Here is a 23,846-nt window from a genome sequence, read left to right on the forward strand (position 1 = left end):
CAAAGCTCCCCATCTTGGGATGTTAACTATGTGTGACTTGAGGCCAGAGAGCTATCGTTTGAATTGTGGGCTTCCTAGGTCCGGTCGATAGGCTGGCGGTGCTGTGCTGTGAAATGGACGCCGAGTTACACCCAATCTAGGACTCCAGAGCTTGTCAACATGGCACTCTCTGGACTGTGGGAAGTATCAGAGTGCAGCTCAGCTTCCACTGTAGGCTGATGTACCTACGTGAGAAAGGGTAGATAGAGAGGAAAGCTTCCTAGACTGTTCCCCTTGTGCTGACGGGTTAATCTTCCTTCAGTGTTAGGCGGATAATCTTAGGTTTGCTGATGTCACATCCTACCTTCCTTCTTGGTCTCCATGCCTCCTCTTACAGCAGGTGTACTTGGAGCAATCTCTCTCTCTCCCTCCCTCTCTCTCTCTTTCCTGTTGGCTCAGTGCATCTCCACCTTAGTTAGAGCTTTCCTACCAACACGAATACCCCAAAATAAACATTAGCTTTCCTATGCTCCTAGACCCAGAGTCTCCCTGTGATTGTATGCAGGGTAGAATGTGCTCCTCTCACAGGGATTCCGAATTCAGCTCAACGTCTGCTGAGCATTCCACTCCAAAGTAATACAGGTGTTGTCGTCAACAACCCTCAGCATCCTTTGACCATTTTGGGCTGTACTGGCTGGGACTTCTAGGAAATGGGAGTCCAACATCAATTTGGAGGGTACCGCATTGGCTCCCCTTGCTATACTTTGCCATGGTTCTCAATATGGGAGCAGATAGTTTTCCATTGTCCGCCTTCCATTAAAGCCAATGAGAGAGAAACTCCCTCTGCCGAGTCTGTGGCTGACGTGTGTCTGTCGAAAGGAGTGTGGCAGTGGATTAAAGGAGTATATGATATAATGCTAAGTGTGCTCACCCCCCTGAGCTGCCCGTGCCCTGGCCACATCTTCTTCGCCAGTGAAATTACTCCATCAGTTCTGCCAACATATGAGGGGAGTTCGGCTGGTGTATCCACCTGGCCAAGGGTGTATTTGGCGTTCCACCAGCATTTGGGGACGTCTTCCAGATCCTAAAGCTCCTTAAGCTGGTGGATCTTTCATATAGGATTGCGTCCTTATAGTGACTCCACAGTAGGGAAGGAATTGCTAAGAAACCTACCAAGATCTGGGTATCCGTATCTCTCTGTAAACATTTTGAGAAGGTTTATTACATTTCCAGAAAGGTTAGGTGTTTACAGCAGGTTTTTGCGCTACATTTTTATATACTGTAATAAATATATAACAGTGCCTGGGTTCAGTTCCATCGCACATTTGAAATTGAGAAGAAAAAAAATAAAATAAATTGCCCATTATATATAACAACATTCCCTTTCGCTTCATGAGTGGTCGTATCTAGGTGTAAACAAAACGGAGCGAGTCATTCCAGATGAGCTACATCCAAAACCGGTGGAGGGTTTCATGATGAACTGCAAAGGCCCTGGCAGTGAGTACCTGAAAGAAAGGAAGGAAAGCACAAGAATTCAACAAATATATTCATTTCAGTAACATGAAATCGCTGAACAAGGGCACAACCCAGTAGAGGGATGTGTGCTGGTTCCTTATAAGAACCGCTGCAGCATCGGTAAAATAATACCTTCATTTATTGGCTGGCTAAAATAAAGGTGTTAAGTTACTGGCACTGTGATTTTTAGGCACACCTAAGGGCAGAACGCTACCACATCCAAGCACATGGAGATGAAGAGGTGTGGTGGGCAGAAGCTAGGTAGAATCCAATCATCGTTTTAAAAAAATGAAACAAAACACAAAAGTTGATTTCCTGCTTCCCACCCTGGTGTGGCCCCGATTTGGCAGCCTCTGCAACATGAGCACCTTGTCTTCAACTGTGAAGTGGTACTCCATCTACGGCAGCGGTTCTCAACCTGTGGGTCCCCAGATGTTGTTGGACTACAACTCCCATCATCCCTGAGCTCTGGCCTTGCTAGCTTGGGGTGATGGGAGTTGTAGTTCAACAACATCTGGGGACCCACAGGTTGAGAAAGGCTGATCTACAGTCTTTGTAGACATCGCCAGGACATCGAATGCAGGATCAGGATGCTTCTTCTGCACCAAAGAGACATGTCTTATTGAGGAGCTGATCAGTAACAAATCCGTATCTGTGAGAGGTATGCCTGCCATTTAGGAGATTCATCTCTTTGGGGAGGGTTTTCTTGCAGGTTTTCTTGCGTATGTTGGTCAGTAATGTTCAACTCTAGGATGGGGAACCTCTAAGCTTCCAGATGTTGCAGGAGTACAACTCCCTAATCATTGCCCGTTGTGGCTGGGGCTTAAAGCAGTTGGAGTCCAACCACAACTGGGGGGGGGGGAGTCACAGGTTACTCTTGCCACTACTCTCTGCTCCGCCCCCCCCCCGGTTGCATTTGAAACAATGGACCAAAATATCCCCAAACATAAGAAACTGAAACAAGTTTTGCCTCGTGCAAAACACTCCTCCAAGAGGCGTTTGCATGCTAAAGTAGTACGTATGTTCATATAATGTGGTGGCCCTCCAAAACCTTTGGACTACAATTCCCATCAGCCCCAGCCAATGATGAGAGATGATGGGAACTGGAGTCTAATAAAATTTGGAGGCTGGGGAAGGCTGATATAACTATACACTTACATTTAACAGCTCTATTTCTTTGGTCTTGGGGGAGTGAAACAGGCCAGTTAGTCAACGGGGGATAAAGGGACTGGCGTGAAAGGTTTGGGCTGCTGGATAGAAGCGTAATGTTTTGGAGTGTCGGCCGCCTTATTGGTCTTTTGTCTAGTATAAGCAACAACAGGCGGTAATATATACGCTCTGTTTATGTTTCCCATGTTGTTCTGATGCACAACAGTGGCTATTTAGGAAAGTGAACTGGGCCTGGAATGCAAGCACAGCCAACGACCGATTTAGGCACATCCAGAATGGAGCCTCCGGCAAAATCAGGATTGCCTGTATGTTCTGCTGTATAATCATGGGATGTCTGTACTGATTGACTGTATATTTACCTTGGGGGAAATTGCTCTCCAGATGTTTCTCAACTGGCATGCTTGATGAGGCTGTTGGAAGTGGTAGTTCAGCAGTATCTGGAGGGCCCAAAGTTATCCATACCTGATTTATACCATGCCCCTGTACATAACGTGGTTCGTCTATGTGTTCCCCCTTTCCTGCTATATCTATATTTATGATCTACTGCAATTTCTTATTTCAAGGAGTTCAGGGTGACATACATAGGGCCTACCCACACTCCCCCACCCCATTTTATCCTCATAAGGAGGACAGGTAGGTGAATATGAAAGGTAGTGATTTAATAGAGTTGGAAGGGGTCATGACGGTCACTTACTCCAACCCCCTGCAATGCAGGAATCTTTTGCCCAACATGATGCTCAAACCCATGACCTTGAGATTAAGAGTCTTGTGCTCTACTGATGGCATGATCTACTAGGATACCAAGTAGGCTTCAGGGCCAAGAGGAGATGTAAACTGAGGTCTCCCCAATCCATAACCAAAGCTCTTGCTACTATATAATTCTGCTTCTGTAGGAGTGATAAAATGCCCTCGAGTCAATGGGTTTAAGTGTACAGTCAAATGCTATACTTCCAATGATCCTAAGAGGACTCTAGCATTCCTACCTTTATCTGAGAGGAGCCCCAAATCCTGCATTTGCCGTATTGCCTTCATACCGCTGAAGAAATCATTGAAGGATAGAGCCGAACCAAATCTTTTTTCAACAAAGTTGAATAATTTAAAACATTTTTATTTTATTTTTGCATTGCATTGCATTGCATTGCATTCATTTTAATGTAAAGTTTGCTTTACATTTGAAAAACTAGGCATTTGAAACTCAAAGAAGTCCTGGCCATGTTTTTATGATTTGCAATTGCAAGGTTATGAACACTGTTGATCTAACTTGCATTCAATTAAATTTTGTCTCCATGCCAACATAGCAACACAGGGCAATGTGTATATAACTATTATAAATAACTATTATACCTAAAAACTATTATACCAATCTGGGGAAAGAGGGGAGGATTTTTTATGTTTCACAAACCTCCTTCAACACAGAGGACTAGAAGGATGTTTACTTCTGCTCCAATCCTATACACGCTTATTGGGGAATAAGTCAATGAGGCTAACTTCTGAAAAGACAGATATAGAATTCAGCTGTTAAATCTCTCCCTGCTGTGCTAATTTCATAAGTATAAGGAATTTCAAATATGGCTAAGCATTCAAGTGGGCATTCCTCCCACCTGCTTTGAAGTTGTACAATCCCAAGAGGGATGTACCACCACATGCTTCTTCTCAACAGGTAGGTCTTTTTTCAGTCAAGGAGGATGGAGAAGAAAATCCAAGTGGAGATAAGTATGGAAATTTGGGAGAAGGGTGAAGGCTTCAAAGTGTTAATCACTTTGGAGAAGGGAAGGTGGGAGATGGGATACTGATGAGTTGAGATCGAAGGGGAGATTTTTAAAACAACAACAACATCGTAGTGCAACGTATTTGTTGCCTGCAGAACCAAGTCATTCCACACCTGTCATCTAGGGGCATCCTCCACACTTAAGTGTGATAGACTCGCATGCAACCGCTTATATGCACAGAACCAGGAAATGATTAAATAATTCAATCCAAACCTGGAAATGGGGAAAGAGACCTGGAGAGTCTTTGTGCCTCATAAGGAGACCCTCCCCAGAGCCTGAAGAGGATGTCAGTGAAGGGGGAGGAAGCCCCAAAGAGACCGGAGGCTATCTAGATGTGGATATTTTTGGATACAGTCTTTTGGGTATGGATTGAAGGGAGAGCGACGGAGAGGATGTTTAGAGGGTGCTCCCCACTTTTCGCGATTTCACTTAGGCACGTGGAGCCCGGAAGTGTGGTGATGCCTGTACTCCGCAGCAAGAGCCAGTCTCACCAAGTATTGCAAAGATGCATTCCTGGCAGTGTGAGAATGTTGGTGCCCATGCCATGAGCGCTGCCCGCTTGAAAAGGCCTCCTCTGGACCCTTCTGCACTTGGGAAATGCTAATCACACTTGCCAGTTTCAACACCTCGAAGACAGGTGCCAGCTTCTAGGTAGGAATCCACCCAGCACTTACAACCTCCCCCCCCCTTTTTTTTTAACAGGGAATGCTGAAAATATACTCCCCTCCAGGTCACATATCACTCACGTGGAATTCACCTTTCCACCCCTGTGCTCAAACCACAAATTGTGGTTTCTACGAAAAGACCATCTTTAACCCCAGCTACTGCACTCAGTGTGGCTGTCCTTGTGTAGTGTCCAGCATCACTTAGGACAAGAGACACAAGACTTCCATCTGTCCCAAATGCCTGCACAATTTTTGTACTGCTTTCTGAAGTTTAAAAAACAACCACCCTCTGCCATATCAGCCATATCTATATTGATGATCATCCATCCATCCATCCATCCATCCATCCCTCTTCCAATTCAAGAACCATTCCTCCAGTTTTGTCACACACTCGAATGTTTAACTCTCTTCTCTATTTTTATATAAAGGGGCAACCGGGCTTCTGTCTCCCTTTATCTTGCTGCAGCAGCAACAGGATCAGGTCGAGCGAGGGCAAAGAACTAAGGATCAAGCAGTTCCCGTTACAAAAATAAACAAATGCCCGCACAAAGCCCTACAAGCCAGAAACGCCATTAACACATTTAGGTACATTAGACTAAACCGGACTGTTATTTAATGAAGTTGTGACATAACCACCACCTCATTATCATGATTTTAGCAAATTGCTAATTTGCCATTCATCAATGACTACTCTGATTTATTTGCTTAAAAAGCAGGCAATAAGCAAAAGGGGAACTGGAATAAAATCATACAAACAATAATTTATCACGCATTGTCTAATGATCACCCTTTAATCTATTTCCCATTACGGATGTACTATAATTACGGGCAGTTATTAGATAAATGCGCCAAAAGAACATAAAAATAACACCTACACTAAGTGAAAGCTGCGTGACGAGCAATGCATTATGCTAGAATTGATTGCCACCACAGCACATAAATAGAGCCCACTATTAGAAAAGGGTTACATCATGGAACGGGAGCCCTATTGATGAATGAATACTGAGCACACTCTGAAACAGTCACGATGATTAATCCTACAAAATTACTGGGCAGCGCCGTGAGACTGTATGATGAAGTCAAGCCATTGCTTCCCAAGGCCTCTTGCGAATTTAATGCAAACAAAGACCCCGTTCTAGTGGGACGTTGTGCATGTTCATGGTTTCCTTCCTACAAGACCAAATCCAACGAAGTGTGTAAAATGGCAGCGTTACTGCCTCAGGGTGCATTCAAAGACCATTAAATAGCCAATGGAAAGACCATATTCTTTCTAATGTCACTAGGTTAGGGAGGAATTCTGAGTTACACCAAAAGTGTGTGTGAGAGTGGGGGGAGCTCTGTAAAAAGTTGAAAAATAAAAGGGAGGGTGTTTTTAAGAAATCACACTGTCCTTATGAACGAAACAACCCTCTCCATGGGGTTTCAGCAGGCAGAGTTCAACACAAGAGTTATCTTCATGCTTTTTGCGAATAGATGACGGTTAGCTACAGTGCGTAAGGCTGATCTGTTTGATCCGAGCACATAATTTCCATTAAAATAATTCCCTTTTACATTAATGATGAAAAGCAAGAACAATCTTTGGTCACAGCTGATCAAAATTAGATTACTTCTCTACTGTGATAGCATATTAATACCACACATGTTTTGTTTTGCCGCAGCAGAGTTCTCTCTGCCCTACCAAATACTCCTCTCTCTTTTTTCCAGCTGGAATTAATTTACTTCCACGCTGGTGGAAAGAATTACACGATAAAACAGCAAGCAAACTTCGGATACCCGAGGAACAGGTCTGACACCTATTGTCTCGAATAATGCTAAAGCAGCCAGCTCAGCCTTAAAAAGGTTTTTGGATTTATAACTCTGCAGATAGATGCAATCTGTAGGAAATGCAAGTATCGGTTACCTACAGGAATTAAAATGGCTGCCCTGAATGCTCCCAAATAGCCTGGGCAAAGGTATTAAGCAGCATAAGCCATAACACTCCATGTCAATAATAATAATAATAAATTTTATTTATATCCCGCCCTCCCCAGCCGAAGCTGGGCTCAGGGTGGCTAACAACAGTCAAAATAATCCAACGTTCTAAAAACATTTCATTATAAAAATTAATTAAAATCAAATTGGTGGCAACCATTAAGCAAAATTCTGTGCAGATTGCCAGAGGAGGGGGGTCAGGCTGCGCCCTGACCAAAGGCCTGGTGGAACAGCTCTGTCTTGCAGGCCCTGCGGAAAGATGTCAGGTCCCGCAGGTTGTGCCTTTAGGTCACAACCACCGGTTAACCAGCGTTCCAGATGTCAAAAGGCTGAACTTCCCTTCAAAGCAGAAGCACTTTTATAGCTCCATGTTGATTCACTCCACCCATGCTCAAAAACAGCAGACTTAAGAGCCACCACACAAAATGGGTGGTATCCAACTAACATGTCCGGTCAGCTCAAGGATTTATGCTTGTGCAACAAAACTTTCCTCCCCTTGTCTCATCCCCCGCACCCCCACCCCCGTGCACACTCTGCACTTCCCCTCATCAGCTTCAGAGGGTTGGGGAAACCCTGGAACAGATTTAAAGCATATACACCTGAAAGTGTACACTCATCAAATGCACGCTATATCATAGGCATCCCTACAGGCAGCTGTGGTTACAACTGCCTACAGACTTTATGTGCAGTGTCTTGTAACATGGCCCTCAGCTGAACTGAACAGGTTGGAGAAAAGGGATTCTAAAAATAAAAATTAAAAAAGGCGCCACACTTGGCATAAGAAAGACAAAGGGGGGTTCCCCAGGAGCAAGCCTAAACTCTGCTCCATTAAAGATTCTCATGAGTCCTTGTAGGCCAAGGGTGGCTCATGTAATCCGCAAAGAGCACCAAGTTAGGAAGCATCTTTGAAGAGAGGGATCAAGATGCATAAATAAGGACAAGAATGGAGATGTTGTGCAGAATAAATTAGACGATCCCATGAGCTGAAATAACAGAAATGGATTAATATGACAGTGCAAAGCGTAGCTCGGTGCAAGAGGGAGCCCATGCCATTTTTAAAAGCCAGCTCTTCAGGCACTGCTGAAATGTTTTCTCTGCAAACATTTTCACAAGATTTATATACCGCTTGGACTGTAATAAAACCTCAAAGCAGTTTTAGGAGAGGCCACTCAAGGACAGAGCAGAACGTTCACCCTGTGCCTGCACACAGATGTGTCATTTGCACCAGTTGGGTAGAAATTAAACTGGAGTCAAACTTATGCAGAGTGGTAGAGCAGTATGAAGTTCCTCAAAAACAAAACAAAAAAGCCTTCCTGAATTACATGTGGAGAATCCTGCATTTCAAAACCCTTAGATCAGGCATGGTCAAACTTGGCCCTGCAGATGTTTTGGGACTACAATTCCCACCATCCCTGACCACTGGTCCTGTTAGCTAGGGATGATGGGAGTTGTAGTCCCAAAACATATGGAGGGCCATGTTTGGCCATGCTTGCCTTAGATGAACAAAAAGAAGGTACCTTATCCAGAGACAAACCACCGAGCCATATAGCCTAATCCTGTCTCTTTCAACAACCAGTAGCAATCCAACATGCTCTTTTCACTGACGATGTCAGGACCTTATTATGCAAAAAAATGCCTAACACCAAAGAATGACAGCCCCTTTCCCAAATGCTCATTCGTCCATGAAGACACGCTCTTCCACACCCAAATCTGATTTTGGCCATTTCAAGTTTACGATCCGCGAGACCTAAATTTGTCTTTTTGTGTAGTTTTGTTGCGCATGGGAAAACAGGAGGTGGGGAGAGAAAGTAGACACATACTTTCCTATGCCCACTTGAAAAGCAGTTTGGTGAATGCACCTAGAAGACTATCTGTTTTCCCTTCAATAAGAACAGAGGCAGCCACACTAGAATCCAGTCTTGAGATCTGAGAGTCGACAAGTGACGATTAAAACTCATTTCCAATGGAAATGCTGGCGACTAAATGCATGGTTGGTTAACTACCAGGAAGAAATGGAAAAGGGACATATAACACTAAAATTTCTGAGTACTTAAGGATGGGGGGCCATTTTGCAGATAGGAAGTTAAGGAGAGTAATCCAATGAGCAGATCTTAAATTGCTTTGGGTCTTATCACATGATAAGCAGGTTTGGAGCAACAGGAATTCCATTTCCTCTCCTCCTGTACCCCCTCAAAAAAAACACAGCATGCAACAGAGGGTCCCTCAGCACTCTGGAGCCTATTTTGAGAGCATTTGGGGAGCTGAAAAGGACGGAAGAGGAAGCTGTGTTGCATTCATGGAAGTCTGTTGTGCAAGAGGAGCTACAAGGCTGTTGCATACAGCTCTTGTAGGTCATCTATAAGATGGTGGAATTCTGATCCCAAGAGACCAGTGCTCATCCCTGTTATCTTTCTTAAGGCAAATAAGAGTGTTTCTTCTTAAGCTAGGTTTTTCTGTGAATTACTAGTGGAGCTGCTCTTCCTCTCCTCCTCAGTTTGTTTGGGGAATTATTCTTTTTTTAAAGCCAACGTGTGATATGACATGGTCATTTCGAAATGCATGATGTTGCTACTTTATCCCTGCGTTGCATCTTCTGCCAGTTTTAAACTTAGGCCGCATCCAAAAGAACCACAAGTTACAGCGTTTCGTCAGGAAGCCAAGGGACATGCACCAAACAAAGCAGTAGGACAGCAGGCACAAACCCAACACCTTCATGAATACCATGCTGAATGCACAATAATGGGTGTTGTTTTTGTTTTTTTAAAGATGTCTGGAGGGGCCCTCAATCTCACACACAAATGAAGCACCAGCTAAAGAAAAACAAACTCACACTTCACATAGCCTGGAGTGGTTTTGCATCGAAAGGCTCCCTCATGTGGTGGAAGCACTCCATGACTTATGAGAAAGTCTAGACAGGAGACTGGCAGAGTCCCACACTTGTTCCTGGCAGTTCTAGAATGGCTCTCTGGGACTCATGGTCCTTTCCGACCAGGCAAGACAGTGCTTCTAAGCCATCACTATGTGTGCTTTGGGGCTGATTTGTTGAGTGCGCAGAAGAACATATTCATTTAAAATCAGGGGTGGGGAACCTGTGGCCCTATATAGACTTCAAGCCCCATCCTCCCTGACCACTGGCTGGGTGTGATGGAAGTCGGGAATCCAACATCTGAGGGAGGGCCGCATATCTGTCACCCCATTTATATGGGCCTGTTGTTCCACAGTCTGTTTGCGTGAGGGAAGACATGAGCAAGCTCCCTTGCAGTGGATTGCCATACGCTAAACCAGGGTTTCCTAAACTTGGGTCTCCAGCTGTTTCTGGATTACTACTCCCATCACCCCTAGCTATCAGGGCCAGTGGTCAGGGATGATGGGAACTGTAGTCCAAAAAACAGCCAGAGACCCCGAAAGTATGCCCTGTAAACAACTGCTAGACTGAAACATCTGTTGATGTGTTATTTGTGTGCTTTCCAACCTGAGATTGCAAAAAAAAAAATACATAGAGCAACATAATCAAATCCTTGCAACCCCTGCATTGCAATTAATGTTAGATTACATGAAGCCAAAATAAAGGAAGTGTGTATACCTTGTGTCATCCCAGTCTGGGTAAACTCCAGTGAGGGACCCTCTGGAATCGGCAGAGTATTTGTAAACCACTAGCAGGCACTGTTTACAAAGATCTACTATTCGTTGGCAACACTGGATCTGATCGTCAGTCACCGCTTCTGTGCTTCTACTGAATATCGTCTCCCAGGAGCTCCTGTTGGCATGGAAACAGACATGACCTCATGTTTTCTGTCACAAATGGCAATCTAAAAGCTTTACTGCTCTACAGGAGAGATTTAGCCATGGAAGAAGGAAGAGGAATAATGCACGACCTTGCCCGTTTACAGTAAAGAGCCTACCCTATTTCACCAGCAGACGGTAGGAAATATAAAACACAAATGAGTAAGTTAACCTTCAGCTTTCGGGGGGGGGAGGGAGAAGCCCACAAGCCAGTCGTTCGGCGAGCGTCTCGAAGCTTCAATGGCAGAACCCTTTAGTGTCGGCATAAGATACGCCACATTGACATTGCTTTCATAAAATGCAGGACGCAGATCAAGGGTTTGTGCAACCATCTGAAGTCTCCGATGGAGCATCATAACAGTTGCTAAACAAAAGCATGACTGGAATACAGACCTTCACGTTGGACAGCCATTATATTAGCTTATAAAGGGAACAACAACAAAAGCAATGTTTTACTGGAATAAAAAAACAACAACCCTAAATGTGATGTGTCTGTAAAGGATCCTTGTTGCTGAGTTGGATCCTCAGGAGAAGCATCCAACTGGATAAGCTTTGGTTGGTACATGCCAGACATAAGAGCGGGTGGTCCAGTTTTTGCTCAGCGAAGTCACAAAGCTTGCCCTTCTGTTCTTACCAATGGATTTCCCAATATATTGGTCTGATACATGGACCAATAGATCCCAACTCTGACTGCTTGGAAGCCTATTTTGGCATTGTTGTTTAGTCGTGTCCGACTCTTCGTGACCCCATGGACCAGAGCACGCCAGGCACTCCTGTCTTCCACTGCCTCCCACAGTTTAGTCAAACTCATGCTGGCAGCTTCGAGAACACTGTCCAACCATCTCGACCTCTGTCGTCCCCTTCTCCTTGTGCCCTCCATCTTTCCTAACATCAGGGTCTTTTCCAGAGAGTCTTCTTTTCTCATGAGGTGGCCAAAGTATTGCAGTCTCATCTTCAGGATCTGTCCTTCCAGTGAGCACTCAGGGCTGATTTCCTTAAGAATGGAGAGGTAATCAGCCCTGAGTGCTCACTGGAAGGACAGATCCTGAAGCTGAGACTCCATTTTTTTAAGCGCTGTTTAATAAATACGTGCATGAACTGATGTTTACCAGAAAGAGTATTTGTGCAAACATGCTTAGGGTTGCACGGCCGGTCTCTCCCAAAAGATAATGTACTCCACAGTTGCCTTTTCTTCGCAACTGGTGCTCTAATGGCCAGGGGGGAGAGAAGCAACTGAAAAGTGGATTGAAGGAAGATTTGGATACTGCATATTCCCTCAACACATCCCTAAGAAGGTAGGGAAAATAAATATGCCAGGCCCTGGAGCTGCCACACTTCTTTCCCATCCAGCCACACATACACATGCCTCTCTTGCCCTAGCCAACATCCACTCTGCCTGCCATAGGGACAGAGCAGCAGGGATTCTGGTTGCAAAAGTTAAGGCAGCTAAGCAGTAAAACACCCTAATCTGTGCGGTCTTAGCGCAGACCATTAAATCGAACAGGACACAGATGCCGAGGAGTTCAAGGAGGTCCCATCCATCCTTATCAAAAGTTCTAAACCATCACCATTCTAGGACAGGAAGAAAATTCTGAGAACATTTAAGATTTAGTAAGGAACTCACTGTGAGAAAATAATAATAATAATAAACCCACAGCACCAAAAAAATGGTGCTTTTATGTTAAGGAAAGTCATGACAGTTACAAGGTAATATATTGCTTCTTACCCTGAATTGCAGAAACAGTTCCACAGACCTTGACCATGGCTCCATAGCAGGCGATTAAACACACGATTAAGGAGTCGGTACAAATGTAAACATTCAACATCTGAAACTCCCCAGACACGCTGCAGAACTGAGCGGGTGCTCGCTTTCACAATATCTAAAACCTGGGGAAAGAATTATAGTAAGCAGATAAATAAGTAAATAAAGGAATACTTCAAAAACAAAAACTCGAAGACCAATGTTGTGCCAGCAAGCCTTTAGGAATAAATACTTAAAATACCAACGACAAAAAGACAACGATGAAAGGCTAGGTTTTAAAATTTGACACATGGTTATGGCAAGTGCCTGCAATCGAAACAAATGAGATCAGATCAAAATTTTATTAGGCGTGTGAAGAACATTTTATCTCACTCATTTGCGAGGAGAATAACAAAAGTACTTTTTGTGGATAAGAAAGGGATATTCATAAGGAGGATGAACAGGTTTCGACAAACTCTGCGTACACTTTGATTTCTCTGAATTGTGTATCAAAACTTTCTGCTAATCACAACTAATCACTCCCACAGGGGTGCATCCAGACTTACATAACTTGAGTGGTGAGCCCATTTACCATGTTTTGCTGAGATGTGTTCATTTTTTTTCTTAAAGGATCAACTTCAAAGGAACCCCATTCTTCCTGTTTTTCAGCCTAAAGCAGCTAAACCCAGCACTGAGAAGCCTGCAATGTCATGAGGCCAATTCCCCCTCCGTCTCCAGAGCAGGTTTTCAACGTTTACAAAGCCTGAAATGCTTCTGTTGCCTGCATTTGCATGCGTTCTTTGTTTTTAAATAAAGCAAGGAATGAACGTTCACTTGAATTAATTTTGTGCTGCACTTTGTTGTTGTTTTTTAAAAAGGCAAACAGCCTGTGCTTGACACACAGAGGAAGGAACGAGATAACCAAGCAATTAATTTGCTGATCATTATATCGCCGGCATTTTAAGCACAGGTGAAAATGGGCTTGCCCCGTTGCAAAAATACATACTTCCGGTTCCTGTTTTCTGCTACTTGAGTACCGGAAGGAGGTCTCCTGGTGGGACAGAACCATAGCAACAGCCCCCAAACAGCAGCAGCACTGTTGCTTACTAGTAAGAGGAGGGAGAGGGAGGGGCGAGAGGGAGGGGAGACGTCAGGGCTGCTTGAATGAATGCACCACTGCGAGGACCAGATTGGCTCTGCCAAGGCCCCTACCTAACCCCATTTTCTCCTGGTAGGTGGCAGATGATGCTTCTGTCAGGAATCTATTGCTGTGGCTCGCCCCTCTGGGAGAACCACTCCTCTTCTGCACCTACCCTTACTTGCATTTTACAGACTAGCACTACAGTGCTTGTTTTTAAAGTTTCAGTGCTGTCTTTCCATCTAAAATAGTGCCCACGTCCAGTTTAACAGAAGGAAGCAATGGTCTAATGCAGCCAAACCCTATACAGTGGTAGCTTGGGTTAAGTACTTAATTCGTTCCGGAGGTCCGTTCTTAACCTGAAACTGTTCTTAACCTGAAGCACCACTTTAGCTAATGGGGCCTCCTGCTGCCGCCGCGCCGCTGGAGCATGATTTCTGTTCTCATCCTGAAGCAAAGTTCTTAACCCGAGGTACTATTTCTGGGTTAGCGGAGTCTGTAACCTGAAGCGTCTGTAACCTGAAGTGTATGTAACCCGAGGTACCACTGTATACTATTTTTAAAAAACCAAACAAACTGAACTGGGAATTTCTTGCCACTGTGTTTGGCTTATAAGAGAAGCTGGGGAGAAAAGAGCTGTAAGGTTCTCGCATAAACTCTAATTTGCCTTTCCTTTTTTGTGTGTGTGTTTCAACATGTACCACTCTGTCACCAAGCTCAATCCAATCTTTTCTGCCATTCAGAGTAGTTCTACCTCTTTTTCACAACCCAGCTAATAACGTAACTGTGGGCCATAGGGCTGGTTTCTTGGACTAAGTTTGCAATGGCAAACCTGCTTACTTGGGAACGAGCACCAAAGAACTCAGTGGGACTTACTTCTGAGTAAACATCTATGGGATTGTTCTGTGAGTGGCATAGCAAGGAGCTTTAAACGGCGTGTGAACTTTTGCCACAGGAATCTACCCCGGGGATACATGCAGAGCTTGGGAAGATAAATTGAAACTCCCTTCACATGAAATCAACTCACTTTGCCTTAGGACACTAGCTTCCTCATTTCAATTCATTTCAGTGTGTTGACTACAAGTCACTGACTCAGTTCTTGGCACAATTAACTTATCAATTCCAATCTTCTGTAAATGAGGGTTAGAGGTTCATAGGCTAAACGCTGGACCAACAGCTTCCACTCAACATCAAAATGTGAAACCATAAGCATAAGATGATTTCAGGGACCGTTCTGTGCCTCTAAGGCTAATTGCATATGAATTTAACTAAAGATTCTGATTTCAAGAGGAACTTATTTAGGAAGGCATTCAGCCAAAAGGGGGGGCAGGGAAGCTGGCAGGGTGGGGAAGGTAAATTAGCACTTCTTAAATAGACCAATATAGACGGATGTCAGGATGCACAGAAGCCTGAACATCCACAGGTAAGTTTATATACAATGTATAGGAATTAATATTCACAAGGGGAAAGGCCACTGCACAATTTCTGCAATTGTGTTTTCTATTGTGATCTCCACCTTCTGCAAAAAGAAAGGATATATAGCCCCCCAGACATGAAAGATTGTAGAACAGCACGCATATGTGCTTTATAACTACAATCTGCTGTCATTTATAAAAGAAAAAGAAAGAAGTAGTCATTTCTTTTTCTTTTTTTACTTTCCTGCAAATTGCAGATTACAGTCAAGCTGAAAGGTGCCGAAATCGGAATACAAAACCCCCAAGGCAGGCCCACAGACCATACTGTGAATCCTGCTCGTGCAGAACCTTCACGAGAACAATCTCTCTACATTTAAGCACCTACACAAGGAAGCCTTACCCTTTTGATCCATCTCTATTTTTTCATGGCAGGCAGATTGTGAGGCCTGCTTTGCACAGCCATTTTTACAGGACTAAACCGTGGCTGATATTAACGGCTCTGCTTGTGAGTGGAAGGGATACGAAAGTCCTGAGATTCGCTCCCACAACGATCACATGTACCTCCTGTGCGCAAGGACCAGGAGAAAACCCTCGCCTAACTATCCAAGCTTGCAAGATAACCTGCACATAGTTTTCTTGCTAAGGTGACCAGCTCAAGTAATGCCGCCATTTATCCGACTATTAGTACTTTCCAATGTACTGCACCTTTGTACATCTTCTGGGCAATAATACATCGTCTCCAGCTTTGCATCCTTGGGAAAATGTGCACAGGCACATTCTCAAATTATCCACGTTGCCCAGAAGATATGCAAAAGCCTGCTGGAGAATGCATGCGTTGAATCAAGGAATGTGCACAATGACCTGTCCATGGACAAACAATGTGCATATTCTCCTCGATAATATGTGCATATTAGTCATTCAGCTCACCTTACCCCTAACACATAAACCAGCAGGTGATGGACCATTTAGTGCATCTGCCAGGTCACTCTGCAGCCAGAGTGCCTGCCTGCATTTTATATGCTATTCCACTACTAGCTACGCCCCTTAATTGAAATCTTTAAAAAAAGCCTTCGACTATATTTGTTACTGTCTCCTGTCCTTCTCCCCATCAGTTCCCTTCCCATATGGTGGCATATGGAGAGGCCGAGCTTCTGTACTTTTGCGTCACGCTCGGAAAACCTTGGGCCTCAAGGTCAATGAGAAACCTTAAGCGATCTGTTTAACTGCATCCTTAAAAATGACTCTGATTGCTCAAAGAGGTTAGGATTAAACACACGGAGAAGCCTACGGCAAGGCACTGCTGCCAAAAGACGTCGAGAGCTCATCAGCGCTTCAGGTAATATTAGCCCCCTGAGTCATCAGGCATGTCTTTGCAAGCTGAACAAAGACATCCGCCATTTGCAGAAGTGCCATTTTTCTTCGTAATGACCTAGTATATCATCTTGACCCAGACTGTGTGCCTGGGGTACCACTTATACTTGTCAGTGGAAGAAAGCAGATACACTTACTGTTTGGGGGGGAGGGTGTGTGTGTGTGCGTGTGTGTGTGTGTGTATTCATCCTACACGGAAAACACAGTCTACAGTGCTTTTAAGAACAGCCTTGCACTGGAGAAAACTGGATGGTTGAAGTGCAATTCTAAAGAGCTATGCAAGAGGAAGCAGAACTGCAGACTGCACAGGAATAAGTGCAATCAGTCAAATACTTCTAACCTAGTAATTCATAGAATCGTAGAGTCGGAAGGGACCCTGAGGATCATCTAGTTCAACAACCTGCAATGCAGGAATATGCAGTTGTCCCATCAGGGGATCAAACCTGCAACCTTGATGTTATCAGCACCACGATCTAACCAACCGAGCCATCCAGGCTGAGCCCCCCCAAAAAACCCTGCTGATGGTGACACTCCAGTTCCTTGGACCAGAGAACTACTTTTGGCTTCCATTACTATAAACTGTGGTTTGTTTAAACTCTTGTTAATAAGAACAAGTCAGGATTAAACAGTGGTTTCAGGATCTAATTTGCTCACCAGCTAGAGTTGAAGCAAACCACAGTTTCCAGAGATCAGGTGCCACAGGGAACAGTGTTGTAGAAATATGGTTTTGTTCAAAATCATAAAAACAGTCTCCTCGTTTTAGGTGTGTCAGAGGAAGGAAAGGGAAAGGCCTGTGAACGAGATGCTTATTGCGGATCATTCTTCTAGTGAGGCACCCTGGTTTCTTGCTAACATCTGAACTGACCTATGGATTTGGCAACCTAAACGACCTTTTAAAATGGGCACAATACTTACTGCTTCTTACTGACCTTCAAGAATACCAAATTTTTAAAAGTTCAATTGAGATAAGACATTACCAGATAAATGACCAATGCAGTTAAGAATTCATTAAAAGGGTTATTTCACAGGGAGAGGAGTAGGCACCACTCACCTTTCTCTGTTTTGCAGAGTCTAGTTTAATTAACCAATATGAAGCCACTTTTGATTTATGGAATTTCCAATTATCCATAATCTGTATAAAAGACCGACAAAAAAAAATCAATTAGAATGATGTTATTTCTGAAGAAATCAAACTACTGCCATAGGTACAATGAGATGTTTCTCCAGCGGTGCAACTGCTCTAATGGGGACAAATGCCAGCCACCATACAGCAAGGGAAATTGCAGCCATGCACATGTGAAAATAGTCTGAAAATAAGCCCATACGGGCTTCTAATGTGTACCTCCTAATGCGTCCCACTTTTAAAACTGTTGCTTTGTACAAGAAGAAGAGTTTGGATTTGATATCCCGCTTTATCACTACCCGAAGGAGTCTCAAAGCGGCTAACAATCTCCTTTTCCCTTCCTCCCCCACAACAAACACTCTGTGAGGTGAGTGAGGCTGAGAGACTTCAGAGAAGTGTGACTAGCCCAAGGTCACCTAGCAGCTGCATGTGGAAGAGCGGGGAATCGAACCCGGTTCACCAGATTACGAGTCCACCACTCTTAACCACTACACCACACTGGCTCTCTTGTAGCACACATTTGTGGACTGCAAAGTGGGTTGTTGTTTTTTAATGTATATAAAAAATACAGGGTTAGTCTTTTAAAAGAGGCCCTGTGGAACATATGTATTCTGTATCCATGGGGCCTCTTTTAAAGGACTCACCCTGTACTTCGCAATACAGTGGTACCTCGGGTTAAGTACTTAATTCGTTCCGGAGGTCCGTTTTTAACCTGAAACTGTTCTTAACCTGAAGGACCACCTTAGCTAATGGGGCCTCCTGCTGCAGCCGCACCGCCGGAGCACGATTTCTGTTCTTGAAGCAAAGTTCTTAACCTGAGACACTATCTCTGGGTTAGCGGAGTCTGTAACCTGAAGCGTATGTAACCTGAAGCATATGTAACCCAAGGTACCACTGTACAGAAGCCTGTTAAGGATCTGTAGTTCTACCAAGTAGTATTTCAATCTGTGCCACCAGATGGTGCAAAGAGTAACTGAGAAAGATTGTGGGGAGTGGTTTAAAAACTAGCCGTACGGATGGTGGGTGAAGAAGGGAGAGGGATCATTTGAAATGTCCCAGTTTACAGGTCAAAGGGAAGGAAGAGCAAAAGGAAAAGTAAAACAATACTGTTAGGCTTATGGACCTTTTCTGCTGCTAAACAACAACAGGAGGAGTAAAAAACCACTGGGTGAGAACAGTCTAGCAAGGTTGGGAACTAAACTTTTTTCCCCAGGTGTCAAAAAAGGTTATTTATGTATGCCACTACTGTAGCCCGTGTTTCGTTAGCCCCAAAATGGAAAACGAGCAAGGTCCTAACCAAAGAAGAATGGTAACTTAAGTTGACGGAATTTGCGCAGCTTGCAGACTTAACATATAGAATAAGGGAACAAGAAGAACAAATGTTTAGAGAAGATTGGAAAACGTTTATTGGATATATGGGATAGAATTGTGTACAGCTGAAAACGCAGGCAGCATTAAGATAAATTCAACAGTGTAAATAAGTTTTGATGGATGAAATAATGGAATACTGAATGGTATAGTTTTTGTAAAATATGCAGGGCTTTATGATATGTAAAATGAACCATGGGAAAGAGAAGAAGGGAAGCCAGAGATATTTTAAAGATGTAAAAATGTGTACTTTAAAGTGTAAAACAGAAAATTCAATAAAAATTATATACAAAAAAAAAAAAAGGAACTAAACGTTCAAAATGATGCCAATGTCAGAAGAAGTGAACCGCAGTGGAGTACATTTGGCATTTTGCAGAAGGTCAGATCAATAGCTTGGAGCCTGTTTTGTCAAAGGTATTAAGAAGTCTGGGAAGGGTGGCAGATCTGATCAACTTGGTACCATCCTGTTAGCTCTCACTGCAATTTCTCCAGCATGCCAGCTACCCGAACCCTGCCTTCCATACAATCTTATGGGTAACATAGGGTGCCCATGGGTACGGCCATAGCGGTTGCCGTTAAGGGTGGCATCTAGAGAAAAGTTCTTGCAGTCAGTTGTGAGTGTGGAAACAGCTGCATGTGTCCATGCAGCATGCATGCATGGTTTGATAGCCGGCACGGCTAAGGAAATGGTGCAGCTGCCGCTTCCACCTGGAGGAAACTATGTTGAACTGGCTTTTGGAGGGACGGGTGCATCTAAGAGTCATTGTCTAACCACTGGCCCAAAGTCAGGATCTTCTTCTGCCAGAATCTCAAGAGGAAAAACCTTACATGATCCAGATCACCAAAGGTGCTTGAAGAACCAACCACGAAACATGAGAAGCTGCTTTATACCAGGTCAGGATATCTGTCCATCTATGGGAAGCCAACGTTTTGTTCTCCTGATGTTGTTGGAGGCAAACTCCTATCAGCCCAGTTAGTTTGGCCAATGGCCAGGGATAATGGGAGAACTAACTAACCTACACTGGTCAGTTCAAATGTTAAAAATGTGTTATAAAAATGTGACACCAGAGGGCACTGTAGAGCAGTGATCCGTCGTCAGTGGGAAATTGCATTGAGAGATACATTACAGGTTTTTTAAAGTGTTTTTTTCAAATCAGTGTAGATCCGGCTGTAGCCCAGGAATTATCTGGAGAGCACCACATTGGCTAAAATGAATCTGGCTCAAAGTTGTTTACTCTGACGGGCAGCCTCTCAAGCAAACAAAAGTCTTTCCCACCCATTGATCCTTCCCCCCCACCACCACCACAAGACATGTACCTAGCTTCGAAGCTACAGAGTTCCATATGACTCAGGCAAGTAAGCCAAGCCGCGTGGCCCAAGAAGAAGTTTATTAGGATTATTTTACTGTTTTGCTATGCGTATTCTTATGCTATGTTCTATGTTTTTATTATTACGCTGTGTGAATTATGTTCTTAATACTGTACACTGCCCTGGGGGTCTTTGGATAAAGGGCAGGATATAAACTGTACCAAAAAAAAAATGTCCTGAAGAAAATTCCTTTCCAGCGTCAAATCGTGATTTCAGCAAAACTCATCAAGCAGGAAAGGAAAGGGCTGGAATAGAGTTTGCTTGGGGATGCTAAAGCCCCTCGTTTCTCTGACCATGTTTACTGCGCGAATGTTTTTCACTGTTATATTACACATACACAGTGATGGCTACGGAGACAGTGTGGTGCAGACAGAGGATTCTGCTTCTGAGTGGGAACCTGGGGTGTGGGTAGGGAACATGCCCTCATTAAAGAGTGTCATCTCGTCCATCACCTTTGTAGCGTCGTTGTCAAATAAATGCCCGGTTTCTTATAATTTCCCCTTCTCCGATACTCACGTCTTCGAGTATTAATTCTGCGTCTTCATTATTTTTCCCTGGGTATCGGATCTTCATACTCGTGAAAATGACCAGCGTCTCCTTTGTGAGGGCCTCTTCTTGCTCTTTGGCTCTCTGTTGTCTTTCCGTCTGCCAAGAGAGAAGAGGGTTATCTGGCTGTGTGGCAGGGTGGGATTTCAGAGTCACGTGAGAAGCAGAGGTGAGGAACGCTTTTCTTGCTAATTTTCTGGTTTGAAGAACCGAGCGGGGAAATTCAAAACCATAATACATAAACAAAATGTTGGGATTGGGGGGGGGTATGCTACTGAATGCAATGGATCTTGGATTTTACTGCCTTTTGTGGAAAAGAACCTTTGCAAACATGAATCAAAACACAGACACATTCCAGGAGGAGGAGGAGGAGACTTCAGGCAAGGGTATGTTTTTATTGTTCAGTACATTATAGTGCAAAAAATGATTAATAACTTGGAAGATCTCTCTCTCTCTCTCTCTCTCTCTCTCTCTGTGTGTGTGTGTGTGTGTGTGTTTGTGTGTGCTGTTTTTATGGAGCTTAAAAGGGACCTTTGATACAGTAAATGAAACATATAGAATCGAAAGTATATGATGCATCTGTGAGATTTCTAATGTTGAAGCAAGAGATCATAACGAAGCAATATATAATACCGGACTTTACAACATGTTTTGTAGGATGTGTGTACAGTAAAACGGCTCTGAAAATGATGCAGAATGTATTGCTTTGACATTAGCGTCTGCTTTGCTGGCATTTATATATTCCTCAATATTTATAGCAGTGCCCTAACCACTTTTCTTCGGAGGTAAATCCAATTGATTTAACTGACACGTGTTTCCAGCTAAGTGTGTTTGGGATCATCACCTCAGTTTCTGCTGATCTGTGGAAGCGGTATTTAATCTAACAGCAACGACTCACTAAATCTATTTTATCTCACAATTCACAACAAACATTTTATCTTTACCAAATGATTAGTTTTCCAGCAGTCTAAAAAAAATTTAAAAATCGATTTTTTTTTCATGCTGTTGGCCAGCTACAGTACATTATTCTTAATTACACAACAATAACGTAAAACTATAAGCTCGCTGTCAGTATTTAGCCCTCCTACTCTGCAAGTGATTTTGTTCACATTATTAAAAGAAATACGTCTCTTGCTCTGTCAGATAAATAACACGGGCCTTAAGCAGGATCTCTCTACCAGAAGATGTAGCACTCCATTTTTTAAAAAAAGAAGAGTCACTAAATATTCATTTAAATGGGCACCACATTTTCAGTACATCGTTACAGTGACAGAAGGGCTCCGTATAGGTGACAGACTTCATTTTAAAGCCTTGTTATACTCTCACCTAGAACCACATTAACTCATGTGAAAAACCTCGGCTGGCTTAAAGATCGCTTTGGGTTACTTTTAACTTTCAATTTTGCACAACAGAAGGTTGTTCTATTTTATTGTTGGTTGTGTTTATTTGCTGCAGTTGCAGTCCTCTGATTATCGCAGGAACCAATTTCTGTTTTTATCCTATCCTATAAGCCTCCATTGGGGTCCCATAGACCATGAGGTCATAATAAAAATGTCAACGTACATACACGGCCACACGGAATGATTCAGTCACCTCACACATTTGCTCCCTCACCACAGCAAGCAGGAAGCCAGCCTCTGGAGAGTGAGAACAGCCTACAAAACCTGGAGCTATAGATAGAATCACAGAATCTGAGAGCTGGAAGGGACCCAAGGGTCATCTAGTCCAACCCTCTGCAATGCAAGGATCTCAGCTAAAGCATTTAGGCTTTAGGTGATGATTCCCATCCCCTCTGTAGTCCCAAATACCAAAATGTGTTGAGTACCAAAGCTCCACACTCGCTAGCCTCCAGCTCCACAATGTCATGTCCCTGTGGAGGAGGCCTATAGAGCAAGGCAGGCTGTTCGTTGCAGCACCACGGAGAGCTACTAGTGAGCAACTTGCTCCAGCTAAGGTTGGCAGCAAACCAATCCCCTTTGACCTTCTGTCTCCAATCCACCTCTCCTAGCCTCTGTCCCCTTGTGGAAAAGATAGTCTCTTCAAGGGCCAACCCTCTGGTCTGAAGATGTCTCCTACATTCCATAGCCTCTATCCTGGTGCACTCCTTGTGGGAGTGTGGGAGACACGTGGTTCCTCGGGCCCACTGGAAGGTACCCATGAGGCTCTGGCTCAAAAGGTTCCAGTGCTCTGGCAGCTGGTTCTGTGGGCTCCTGCCTGCCAGCTTCAGGTTCAGTGGCCCCCTGATTACCAGTGTCCTCGTTATTGCTGGGCTCTGGAACCTGAACATTCCCTGTAGCTTCATCACGGACCACTCTGGTAAAAGATGGCTTTAAGGAAGCTTGTGGGTGAGGGCAGTAAGAACATTTCTTTGCATGCAAATATCATTCATCTTGCCTCATCCAACCTCCACCCCAGTGTGGCTGTGCAGCCATTGAACAATTGAGTTTGGTTATATGTACTGGTGTAAGAAACCACAGGAAAATATACTGCCACATATATTATTAGGAAATCTATAAAACGCTGGGCTGTAAAACACATATAATGGTTCTTGGGAAGATTTGAACGGATAAATGTGTCTTCTCATTCTCCTATCATCATCATCAACAACAACAACAACATCTCTATAATCATCATGATCTGTATTTGGTCATTTGGCTGTGCCTGAATTTCTGGCTTCCTTTGATTAAATTCTGTAATTTACTGTAGTAGCCAAAATAACAACATCATTTTTCAATGTTCTAATGCTGTACATATAAAAATAGCAATTGAGAAGCAAGGTTAGTTGTAATCACCAGTGCTACAGAACAAATCTATGCTGATTTGGAATCAGTTCAACAGATTTTTCAAAACAAACCGCAACCAACATCATTTGAAAAATATTTGGAAAAACATCACCAAAATAACGTTCAGACACAATAAAATCC

The 23,846-nt window shown here is 43.6% G+C and overlaps 1 protein-coding gene and 1 long non-coding RNA gene across 5 annotated transcripts in view; one reads left to right on the plus strand and one right to left on the minus strand.

The window, feature by feature from the left end:
• Positions 1 to 1,173: 1,173 nt before the first annotated feature.
• The window catches only part of TTLL7 (tubulin tyrosine ligase like 7), a 76,030-nt gene continuing 53,357 nt past the window's right edge, over positions 1,174 to 23,846 (minus strand). For all 4 annotated transcript variants that reach the window (XM_081008593.1, XM_081008595.1, XM_081008594.1 and 1 more), the window contains 5 exons: positions 20,893 to 21,021; positions 17,569 to 17,649; positions 12,579 to 12,739; positions 10,653 to 10,826; positions 1,174 to 1,484 (listed from right to left, as the gene is read on the minus strand). In XM_081008593.1, coding sequence (XP_080864719.1) covers positions 1,370 to 1,484; positions 10,653 to 10,826; positions 12,579 to 12,739; positions 17,569 to 17,649; positions 20,893 to 21,021 — 660 coding nt within the window. In that variant the 3' untranslated portion in view covers positions 1,174 to 1,369. The remainder of the gene's footprint in view (positions 1,485 to 10,652; positions 10,827 to 12,578; positions 12,740 to 17,568; positions 17,650 to 20,892; positions 21,022 to 23,846) is intronic.
• Positions 10,834 to 13,432, plus strand: LOC308478767. The gene is made up of 2 exons (XR_013987243.1): positions 10,834 to 11,014; positions 13,224 to 13,432. It is a non-coding gene; the product is annotated as an uncharacterized lncRNA (long non-coding RNA).

This window comes from Podarcis pityusensis, assembly GCF_964106645.2.
Source record: "Podarcis pityusensis genome assembly, chromosome: 6".
Lineage (NCBI taxonomy): Eukaryota > Metazoa > Chordata > Lepidosauria > Squamata > Lacertidae > Podarcis > Podarcis pityusensis.